The 12,349-nt window shown below is 35.0% G+C and overlaps 1 protein-coding gene across 7 annotated transcripts in view; it reads left to right on the forward strand.

Moving 5' to 3' along the window:
* The window catches only part of Apc (APC regulator of Wnt signaling pathway), a 122,270-nt gene that overhangs the window by 97,107 nt on the left and 12,814 nt on the right, over positions 1-12,349 (forward strand). For 4 of the 7 annotated variants that reach the window (XM_026401243.2, XM_026401246.2, XM_026401245.2 and 1 more), the window contains 5 exons: positions 696-791; positions 2,044-2,097; positions 5,611-5,750; positions 6,315-6,392; positions 6,945-7,061. In XM_026401243.2, coding sequence (XP_026257028.2) covers positions 696-791; positions 2,044-2,097; positions 5,611-5,750; positions 6,315-6,392; positions 6,945-7,061 — 485 coding nt within the window. The remainder of the gene's footprint in view (positions 1-695; positions 792-2,043; positions 2,098-5,610; positions 5,751-6,314; positions 6,393-6,944; positions 7,062-12,349) is intronic. The other 3 variants (XM_026401247.2, XM_026401248.2, XM_026401252.2) reach the window with 2 other exon arrangements.

Consider the following 12,349-nt stretch of genomic DNA (forward strand, 5'->3'; position numbering starts at 1 on the left):
AGTTGCTGGGATTATAAGCCTTTGCCACCATGTTGAGCCTCAGCCATGGTCTTTTAACCCACATTTATGAAAATAGCTAAAGTTATAAACAAAATTAAACATTTTATTCCAAAATGTTTTTATTCTTTCATATAGTGAACATAATTAGAGGGAGAGGAGGTACTTGGGAATTAACCCAGGGGCGCTTAACGAGTGAGCTAGTGCGCTATATCCTTACCACTTTTATTTTTTATTTTGAGATAGAATCTCAATAAGTTGCTTAGGGCCTTGCTAAATTGCTGAGGCTGCCCTCAAACTTGGAATCCTCCTGCCTCAGCCTCCCAATTCACTTGGATTATAGATATATCCCACCATGTGAAGATAATTTTAAATTATTAGATATGTTAATTATACCATAAACATTCAGGGAACTTAAATTAAATTCCTTGAATTAGATTAAGTTACCTGGATATTAGATTAATAGAATTGGTAAAGGATAGATGAGTGGTAAACATTTTTATGGAACCAAGAAAAGCTTTTATTCATTTTCTGTTCCACATTTGTAGTCTTTATTCTCATCCACTCAGCAAATATTTGTCAATCCATTAAATTTATATGCATTACGGATATGCTAATGATCCTTACGTATTTTTAAAGTATAATCATTGTTTTTCAGGTAACAAAACATTATGGTTTACATCAATTGTATTTTCCAGTGCCAGCTCCTGTTGAACATCAGATCTGTCCTGCTGTTTGTGTTCTAATGAAACTTTCATTTGATGAAGAGCATAGACATGCAATGAATGAACTTGGTAAGACAGAAATGTTTCCTAATGCCATAGATAAATACTTGTGGATTTTTTTAAATCATGGTAGAAATTTAATACACTACATGAAGATATTCAATCATTGATAAGTTGAAATATAAGGATGCTAACTTCTATTACCAGGTACTTCCTTCTTGTAGCAAAATACTGTACCCTGGTTTCCCTGGTTTTCCTGAGTCAACAGAAACTGCTACCCTGTTATAAACTAACTTAGATTTTCAGAATCTTAGCCAATGATTAAAAAAATTATTGAACAGACCCCTCCTGTTCCTGTACCAGGGTTAACCTGTGTAACAGTTTATTTAAGAGTAATCTGAATTATTTTGAAATATATAGATTTCATTTTCCTTGAGATCTGTTAGTCACTTCTGATAAACACCAAGAAGAAATATTATTAAGCATTTCATTTATCTTCACAGTTTTCAGTATTTTACTCAATTTTCATCATAAGCGGCATGGTGTCTTTGAAACTGATTAATATAGAAAAATAATATGCTAGAGACATTTCATTAATTTTGTAACAATTAGTCCTTTGGGTATGTGTTATCACACGCTCTAAACCTTATATAACCTGCATTTGTGCACCCCATTTTTCATGAAATGGTTTTTGATTTCTAGGTTCATTTTGCATATGTGATATTTATATATTGCATGATGCTGAGCCATCTCATGTGAGCTGTAGTTTTTCATGCCACAGCAAGAACCATACACTGAGTTTCCATCTTAGTGTAGCTGTGCCCTTGCTTTTTGTGCTGTTTATGTTACATTACATTCCAGCCTCCACTTTGTATTCCTGTCACCCTCATCATTGTCATTCATTGTTTATCTTATAAGTGATTAAAGTCATGAGACTCTTAAACGCAGAGAACTCGTACAGCCAAAAATGAGTGTTGTCTCCTTCAGAGTCATCACTTTGGGAGGCTCTGTACTTTTGAAATTTCAGGCCTACCCTCAGCCATGCTTTCTTCCCCACAGTCCCACCTGATTCTCTTTTCTCCCCTAGTATCCTGTGGAATCTCAGTTTATCTTGAGTTCTTCCCTCATTATTTTAAGTTTTTTTAATGCTAATAATAACAGGAAAGGAATAATAATAATAAACAGAAAATCCAGTTTTAAGATATTTTTCTATTATAAATGTTCCTATGTTCCAATGGACTGTAGACTAGGACTGACACATTAATCATCTGAATTTCAAAATAAAACTTAGACTCAGTATTTGTTCCTCTTCCTTCTTCAGGTAGGAAGGCTACCCGGGGCATTTCATCACAGGAGCTAGGGCAGGGGCTTTCAGGTGAGGAGCAGGATGGGGCCTCTGGGGGTGTGACTGCTGGGGACATAGCCACAGGGATTACCTTCCTCTCACTCCTAGTCTCCAAATTTACACTGGGGCAAAAGGAGAATTAAGGTTTGTAAATTGGGGGGAGATAGTATAAGATAGTACAGGCATCTGGCAGTAAGGAATTAGGGAAGAAACAAATCCCAATTAGATGAAGGGAAATCCTGAAGCTCAGTCCATTGGGACTGTCATATGTGCATATATGAAGATCATGGTCATTTAACCTATTAGCATTAGAATATTTAGACTATATATTATATATATACACATACATACATATATATGATATTAATCTGTCCCAGAAACTGTGCTAGGCACTAGAAATTTTTAATAAGACATGGCCCTGTCTTCCAAAGAACTTTATTTGCCTTAGTGTTTTACAAAGTTTCTAGATCATAACATCACCAGAGATGCTTGTCAAAACATATAGATACTCTAGCCCTGTAGCAAACAGACTCTCCAGGGAGGAGACTAAGAATCATATTTAACAAGCAACTCAGATGATGCTTATGATCAGGAAACTTTGTGGAACATTGATCTCTATAGAATATTGATGCTGAGCTCCTGATACTTATTTTAGAATGGAGCATTTCATGCTAATGGTGGCTATCTAAACTAAGTAAAACAAAAATAACATACTTTTAAAAATTAAACATCATCTCTCGGTTCTTTTTTTTTTTTTTTAAAGAAACTGAATTAAGGATTCTATTTAATGTCACCTGAGGCAGTTGGTCCTCCATTATTTGTAAGGTTATAAGATACCATATTGGACAATAATTACATCCATCCACACCACTATTTTCTAACTTAGACATCAAATAAAATGTATAAGGATGTGCTTATTACCTTGAAACATCCTAACTTTTTTTAGGGCAGCCAATTTTTATTCTATCGACCAAAAATTTGCATATTTTACTGAATCCATTTATAGTTTTAGCCTATGAATTATATTCTTTGCCTCAAAATTCACTGAAATCTTTTCTTCTTATTTGCCTGGCATTGTAAATGATTTTGTCTTGTATCTAATGTGCCAGATTTTTATTGAATGTTCCTTTTTTTCATTAGCCATGTTGTTCATGGTTTTGTTGACACCCATCATATCTTTCTTTAATCTTTTTTCTCAGAATCAAATCCTAAAATGTTTAGTTTTTCCATACAAGAGGTTTCAAGTCTTTGACAATTTAATGCCTTCTTGGGACCTTCTTTTGATGTACTTTTATCTTTTTTAAGAAAGCATTCCAGATATTGCTATATATACCAGGCAGGATTTTATGAAAAAACAAGACATAGTTTATCTAACTTCACTGTTGATATTCTGCTTCATAATACTCGACATTTGGGGGATCTCATTAATATCCTGAGCCACAGACTTCAGGTCTGCAGTGACTCTGATAATATCCTGGGTTAGAATTCTGTTATTATACTTCTCCTTTATCCAACTGCAGTATCATCTACTCCCAAGGCTTCAGTTACCACGTTAGTGTTAGTGTTCAGTGTTTTTCAAATTTACATCTTAGTTCAAGTTCTCTCTCCTGAGTTTTAAACATACATCATACTTCCTAATTGACATCTTCCTTTAGGTGATATTTCAAAGATTCTAACTGAACTATCACAAACTGAAATTCTTAATTCCCCCACCCTTAAATCTCTGTTTCTTTCAGGATTTCTCTTGGCAAAATCAATCCATTGCTTAAGCCAAAATTTTTTAAAGTCATACATGGTTTCGTTTTTATTCCCTTCATCTAGTAACTGAGTACTTTAATTCCACTTCTTAACTGTATTTCAAATCAATATTTTTTTCTTCCCCAGTTCAAGCCACCATTGTCTCTCTTGTTCTATAATACTTTGTCTTATGCCACTCCCTGTTCCAGTCATAATCCATTCCACACATTGCAGATATTCAGTCTATTTAGAATGCCCATCTCATTATACTTTCCTCTGCCTAAAATCCTTAATGTGGCACAGAAAGTCTTACATGATCTTACTCATTTTTGTAGCCTCATCTTGTGTCCCTTTCCTTGTTGATTCATATTTCAAACTCAAGGGCCTCTACACATGCTGTTTCCTCTTCCAGAATGCGTCTTTCTCATACTTTCTCCACCATTGTTAAGTACTCATTCTTCCTTAAAGATTTGCCTTAAACATTATTTTCTTAGCCTTTTTCTCGGGACCTCCCCCCAACCCTGGGTCTAGGTTAAATCCACTTATTAACCCTGGGCTTGAAATGTCTGTCTTTGCTCTAGTTTGTAAGCTTCTGAAAGACAGTGACTAGTTTTGGTTCACTGATTATATATTTTTCTACTATCACAGGTAAATTCAAGAAAAATCTTTCTAAATACAGTTAGATTTTCTTTGAACAAATTAATTTTTATTTACCTATAGTCAAAGTTGTCTGTCATTTCTGCTAGTCATAAAGATTTTCGTGAATCTTTCTACAGTTAAATCCCTTGGCCTGGAATTCTTGCCCAAGATAGAACTTTGATCATTTATAAAACCATAATATACTGGCCTTCTTTCAGATTAATGACCTATTTAGGCTTACATTATCCCAGAATTGCTTGTCTATATTCGTCTTTTTTTCCTTTTTTTCTGTGTTAGCCACTTCTCTGTAACAAAACAATATTCCAAGTCCCATGATTATTAATGTTTGATGATGAATAATATTTTTCATAGCTCCACATGCATTTTTATCTTTCTTTTGTTCATTTCCTCACCATTTTGCTTCACTTTTTTTTTTAAGCCCTTTTTTTGTTGTCTTTTCCTTTCACTTTGTTTTCCTCCTTGCCCTCCTACTGTTGGCCACTGTGGGCATTGTTGAGCATACCCAGTAGTAAGAATTAGGGGGAAAGAAAATACAAAATCCTAGTATAGATGGTATTCAATACTATTAAAGAAAAGTAAAGAGTTTTTTTAAGCACAAATAGTTTTATAGAACTTAGAAGTTGATCAGACATTCTTTTTGATGAAAAAATAATCATTGCTTAATGCACAGTTTCTTTTAAAAGTTTCATTATTCCTAAGGGTAATTATTTTGACAAATAAAAAATATTAAAGTAATTAGGCAATAATGTGCGACGATGAGGAGTGTTTTTTTAAGCCCTAATAGTAAAAATAAGTTGCCTTTTTCTATTGATGTTTTGAAAGACCTAGTAATAGAAAACGGTCATCTTCATGGTTGGCAGCATGTAGTATATGTGCAGTAAGTAGAAAATACACTCATTCAGTAAAGCAAGGGGCTGGAGGGTGGAGTAACTTGCAGAAAATGGAATAGCTGTCAGTTGTACTTTATAAATATGTTACACTAAAGTCCTTTATAATAGCTTTTGTGGCTTATAAATCTAAAGGCAAATTTAAACCATATATACTTATTCTTTGAGGTTTCTTTTTCCTAATATTTAATTATCAATTTGATGATAATTTGTTTTATTTTAGATTATTATCTTTTTCCTCTTGCCCTTTTTAAATTAGGGGGACTACAGGCCATTGCAGAATTATTGCAAGTGGACTGTGAAATGTATGGGCTTACTAATGACCACTACAGTATTACTTTAAGACGATATGCTGGAATGGCTTTGACAAACTTGACTTTTGGAGATGTAGCCAACAAGGTATGTTTTCTTAAGATCTGTTTCTTAAAGATGACTCAGGTGCATAAGTTAGGTCAGGTTAGTTTACTTTCACATACACAAACTACTTTTCACTTACTTTATTTGTCTCCCTTCTAATTAAACAATGACTAATAAAAACCTGTACTTCAAGTCCACTGCATATCCTTACTCATTTCATTGGGCTTTGCCTAAATAAAGGCAAAAGTACATATACAGGTGAAACACCATAGTGAATTTATACAGTTACATTACAAAAATTGTTATTAGGAATCTGAAAATCCTGATGACCAAGGCAAGTGTGAGGCACATACTAATTCCATCCAGGTAAAAGATCTTACTTTAAAATCCTTTGCTTATATTTCTTATCTATTCACTTTATTTTTTTCAGTTTTACAAGGATAGCAGAGAATTGGGAGGGCATCTGTCTTTCTTCTAGATAATCTTGTTCTACATCTTTTACAGGTGAAATATCTGTTATGAACAGTGAAAACTAGGTTTGACATTTAGTAAGCACAGCTTCAAGCTACCTTTTGATGACACTCTGTTTAATATCTAATTTTACAGGCTACACTATGCTCTATGAAAGGCTGCATGAGAGCACTTGTGGCCCAACTAAAATCTGAAAGTGAAGACTTACAGCAGGTACCACTTAGAATCTCAAATGTTTCTTGGATATTAGCAGGTTAATATTCTGACTTAAGTCATAGCTCAGTATTTAGTACCTCATGTTTTAGAGTAAAGTTTCAGTAACATTAGAGTAAAGGAAAATAATTATAGGAATTTCTTTGCTACAGGTAGAGCATTCCTAATCCAAAATCTGAAATAATCCAAAATCTGAAACTTTTTGAGTGTTGAACATGACAGCACAAGTAGAAAATTACACACCATGAAACTTCATGCACAAAATTATTAAAATGCTATATTAAAGTTACTTTCAGGTTATATATATGTGTGTATGAAACATGAATTTTATATTTAGACTTGGGTGCTATGTCCAGGTTATTGCATACTGTATATATGCACATTCCAAAAGCAAACAAAACCTGAAACCCAAAACACTTTTGGTCCCAAGCATTTTGGATAAGGTTTTCTCAATCTGAATAGATTTTACTCTTAACCTCTAGCATTAGAAATAAAAGGAAGCTAGTATTAAGCATTTTTATACAAATTTTTCTAAAATTGATTCATTTGCAGGTTATTGCAAGTGTTTTGAGGAATCTGTCTTGGCGAGCAGATGTAAATAGTAAAAAGACATTGCGGGAAGTTGGAAGTGTAAAAGCATTGATGGAATGTGCTTTGGAAGTTAAAAAGGTACCCTTGAAAATAGTACTGTAATATGGATTCATGTTAGCTACCTTTTTTTTGCCACCTTCTCCATACTTCTCCCTTCACCTTGCCAGGAGATTTCCTAATTTCTGACCTATTTATCTTCATTGTTTTAGTTCAATCTCTAGGAGTATTAAAGGGGAAAGAATTTGTAAATGGTAGTTTAGTCAGGGTTTCTCAGCTCTGACATTGTAAACATTTTTGACCCAGATAATTATTTGTTTTAGGGGGCTGACCTATGCATTGTAGGATATTTTGCAGCATCCATAGCCTTTGCCCACTAGCTGACAGCACACCATCCCCTTGCCCCCGACAGGTGTGATAATCCAAAAGATTTCCAAATATTGCCAAATGTCGCTCAAGAAAAAGGTACAAAGTCACTCTTGAGAATCTCTGTTGTATTACTTGTGAGCTCTCCAAATTTCAGTTCCCCAAAGTCCTAAAAATTTAATGATCAATAGGAAACTCCAAGTAATAATTTCTTTCTAGGACATATCTTCAGGTAGGGTATCTAGTTCAAAAACTAAGCTAGTTTAAAAAAAAAAAAAATAGTAAACTTGAAATCAGGGAGCAACCAAGCAAGTTATCTTAGCCAAACTGGGCTTCCTTGACCCAACTGGCCGAGACCTGTAGCCTAAATTTTCTTTTTAAAAACTTTTATTTTCAGAGAGAGTGAAGAGTTTTTGTTTTTCACTGTTTATTTAGTTGTGTATTTTTAGTGAAGTCTATTTTTTATACCTGGAAGACACTTGAAAATTTATTAGGAGAAAAGTATTCAACTAAATTACTAGTTATAAAGATAATATTCAAATATGCTTGGGGTATGCATAAAGATACCTTTAAAGCTACTGAATGGAGCTGGTCATAGTGGTGCATGCCTCTAATTCCAGCAACTTGAGAGGCTGAAGCAGGACAATCACAGTTCAAGGCCAGCCTGGGCAACTTAATGAGAAGCTGTCTCAAAATAAAAAGGACTAGGGATGTACCTTAGTGGTAGAGTGCCCCCTGTGTTCAATTCCCTGTACTGCAGAAAAGTAAAATAAAATTGAGCGGAAAACTAACACTTCAGAAAAGAAGTTATATTAATGACCATTAAGCACTAGAAAAGATAAATGACATCCTTAGTTCTAAGGGAAATGCAAATCAAAAATACAGTGAGATACCATTACACAGATCATATTACTTAAAGTTTAAAAATTGGTCAAGTGTTGAGCAGTAGAGATCCTATACACTTCTGGTGAGAATGTGAAATGGTGTAACCACTTTAAAACATTTGGCAGGGACTGGGGTTGTGGCTCAGTGGTAGAGCACTTGCCTAGCATATTCAGGGCACTGGGTTTGATTCTCAACACCACATAAAAATAAATAAATAAAATAAAGGTATTGTGTCCAACTACAACTAAAAAAAAAAACACTTTACAATGTTTTTAAGTTAAACATACACCTGCCATATGACCCAGCCATTGCATTTCTAAGTATTTTACTCAAGAGGAACAAAAACTGATGTTCACACACAGAATTACACATGAATGTTCGTAGTAATTTTGTTTGTGATAACATAAATTAGAAATGACTCTGATGTCTGTCAGCAGGTAAATGGTAAACAAATTGTGGGATATCTGTACAATAAAATTCAACTCAGCTATAAAAAAGAATTAACTAGGCAGGCATGGTAGCACATGCATATAGTCTAAGCCACTAGGGAGGCTGAAGTGGGAGGATCACTTGAGTCCAGATGTTCAAGACCAGCCTGGACAATACAGACCTAAAGATCTACATACAGATTTAATTGATACAGACTTAAAAAGCTAGATTAAAAGATACATCCTACTGAAAAACACAGAAGACCATAATAAATGGAAAGACTTGTCCTTTGCTTGGAAAAGGCCATTTTACCCTAAATTTATCTGTATTTTTTTTTTTTAAGTTATGTTGTGTTACGCAGGCTGATGACCTTAAGTAATGCTCTTGCCTCAGCTTCCCAAGTAGCTGGGACTTAAAGAATGTGCAAAACCATGTCCAGTTTCATCTATAAATTTTTAATGTAAGGCCAATCTTGGAAAAACTAGCCGATCAGAAATTGCTATTATACAATTCTGATTTGGGCTTCCTGGTTAACAATATTAAGAGTTTGTTGGTTTCCTCTTTGTCTATATTCAGTGCAGTAGTCATTGTGAACATGCTTTTTCTCTAATTAGTCATTGATTGCCTTTCAGCTTTATTTACTACTACTCATGATCAAGAATCAGGACTTCTTCCTATTTCCCCTGCATGTATGGCAGCACTTTAACTCTGTTCAGCTAGCTTACACCTTCCACACAATAGAGCCTTGTCTTTAATGTGTTCTGTGCCCCAGTTTTTACTGTTTACTTAAAAATGTGAGTACTTTACTCTTGTCCTCTACATCTTCTCTAATGGATCCTTCTTTTCTTATGTTTCAACTGCATAAGAAACCCAGTCTTTTGAAAATGAAAATAAAAATGCTCTGTGGCTTCTAACTACTACAGTGTTTTTCTTTTCCTGTAACATCCAAAGCCTTGAACAAGTTACCTGCTTCATTTAATTAGTCATACCATCTTCAGTCTCTCCTGATTTTGCTTCTTTTTTTATTATTTTTTTTATATATTTTTTTTTATATTTTATTGTTGGTCGTTCAAAACATTACATAGTTCCTCATACATCATATTTCACAGTTTGATTCAAATGAGTTATGAACTCCCAATTTTATCCCGTATACAGATTGCTGTATCACATCAGTTACCCTTCCATTGATTGACATATTGCCTTTCTAGTGTCTGATGTATTCTGCTGTCTGTATTATTCTCTACTATCCCCCCTCCCCTCCCCTCCCCTTTTCTCTCTCTACCCCTTCTACTGTAAATCACTTCTTCCATTTGAATTATCTTGTCTTACCCCTCCTTTCCTCTTATATGTCATTTTGTATAACCCTGAGGATCGCCTTCCATTTCCATGCGATTCCCCTTCTCGTTTCCTTTCCCTCCCACCTCTCAACCCTGTTAATGAAAATCTTCGTCTCAAGCTCTTCATCCCTACCCTGTCCTTGTTTCCTCCCCTTATATCAGAGGAGTCATTTGGTATTTGTTTTTTAAAGATTGACTAGCTTCACTTAGCATAATCTGCTCTAATGCCATCCATTTCCCTCCAAATTCTATGATTTTGTCATTTTTAAATGCAGAGTAATACTCCATTGTGTATAAATGCCACATTTTTTTAATCCATTCATCTATTGAAGGGCATCTAGGCTGATTCCACAATCTTGCTATCGTGAATTGTGCTGCTATGAACATCGATGTAGCAGTGTCCCTGTAGCATGCTCTTATTAGGTCTTTAGGGAATAGACCGAGAAGGGGAATAGCTGGGTCAAATGGTGGTTCCATTCCCAGCTTTCCAAGAAATCTCCATACTGCTTTCCAAATTGGCTGCACCAATTTGCAGTCCCACCAGCAATGAACAAGAGTGCCCTTTTCCCCACATCCTCTCCAGCACTTATTGTTGTTTGACTTCCTAATGGCTGCCAATCTTACTGGAGTGAGATGGTATCTTAGGGTAGTTTTGATTTGCATTTCTCTGACTGCTAGCGATGGTGAGCATTTTTTCATGTACTTATTGATTGATTGTATGTCCTCTTCTGAGAAGTGTCTGTTCAGGTCCTTTGCCCATTTATTGATTGGGTTACTTGTTGTCTTATTGTCTAATTTTTTGAGTTCTTTATATATTCTGGTTATTAGGGCTCTATCTGAAGTGTGTGGAGTAAAGATTTGTTCCCAGGATGTAGGCTCCCTGTTTATCTCTCTTATTGTTTCTTTTGCTGAGAAAAAACTTTTTAGTTTGAGTAAGTCCCATTTGTTGATTCTATTTGTTAACTCTAGCGCTATGGGTGTCCTATTGAGGAATTTGGAGCCTGCTCCCACAGTATGTAGATCATAACCAACTTTTTCTTCTATCAGATGCCGTGTCTCTGATTTAATATCAAGCTCCTTGATCCATTTTGAGTTAACTTTTGTGCAAGGCGAGAGATAGGGATTCAGATTCATTTTGATGCAAATGGATTTCCAGTTTTCCCAGCACCATTTGTTGAAGATGCTATCCTTCCTCCATTGCATGCTTTTAGCCCCTTTATCAAATATAAGATAGTTGTAGTTTTGTGGATTGGTTACTGTGTCCTCTATTCTGTACCATTGGTCCACCCACCTGTTTTGGTACCAGTACCATGCTGTTTTCGTTACTATTGCTCTGTAGTATAGTTTGAAGTCTGGTATCGCTATACCACCTGATTCACACTTCCTGCTTAGTATTGTTTTTGCTATTCTGGGTCTTTTATTATTCCATATGAATTTCATGATTCTTTTATCTATTTCTACAAGAAATGCAGCTGGGATTTTGATTGGCATTGCATTGAACTTATAGAGAACTTTTGGTAATATCGCCATTTTGATGATGTTGGATCTGCCTATCCATGAGCAGGGTATATTTTTCCATCTTCTAAGGTCTTCTTCTATGTCTTTCTTTAGGGTTTTGTAATTTTCATTGTATAAATCTTTCACCTCTTTTGTTAGGTTGATTCCCAAGTATTTTATTTTTTTGGGGGATATTGTGAATGGAGTAGTTGTCCTCATTTCCGTTTCAGAGGATTTGTCTGATTTTGCTTCTGATACAGCTCTTTTCCAGGTTGCAAAATCTGGATTTATAGATTCACTTTGGTTTTTCTTTTCTACCTTCACCTGTATTTTATACTTTATGATCACGCAACTTACTAAAACTCCTCCCTTTGCTTTCACCTGTATTTCCAACTTTTTTTATATATATATATATTTTTTTTAAGTTGTTGATAGACATTTGTTTGTTTGTTTGTTTATATGTGGTGCTGAGAATCGAACCAAATGCCTCACACATGCCAGGCAAGTGCGCTACTGCTTAGCCGCAGCCCTGTATTTCCACCTGCTAATCATTTTGTCCTTGTCATTTTGTGTGTGAGCGTACATGTATATGCATGCACACATACACACTGAGGATGGAGCCTAGGGCCTAGTATATACTAAGCATGCATTCTACCACTACACCACATCCCTAACTCCTAATCATTTCTTTTCTCCTCTGTTTTGAACTGTAAAACTTTATTGAATCAAAACTCTTGGCCTTTGACATATAGTAACACAGAGAGCAACTTTTGTTTTTCTAACTTTAGCTCTTCTGGGCAAATTGCAGTTTGACTCACTGCTCTAAAGACTTGCCATCTTTTTATTCTCAGAAGC

Source organism: Urocitellus parryii, chromosome 1, assembly GCF_045843805.1.
Source record: "Urocitellus parryii isolate mUroPar1 chromosome 1, mUroPar1.hap1, whole genome shotgun sequence".
In the NCBI taxonomy this organism is placed as follows: Eukaryota; Metazoa; Chordata; class Mammalia; order Rodentia; family Sciuridae; genus Urocitellus; species Urocitellus parryii.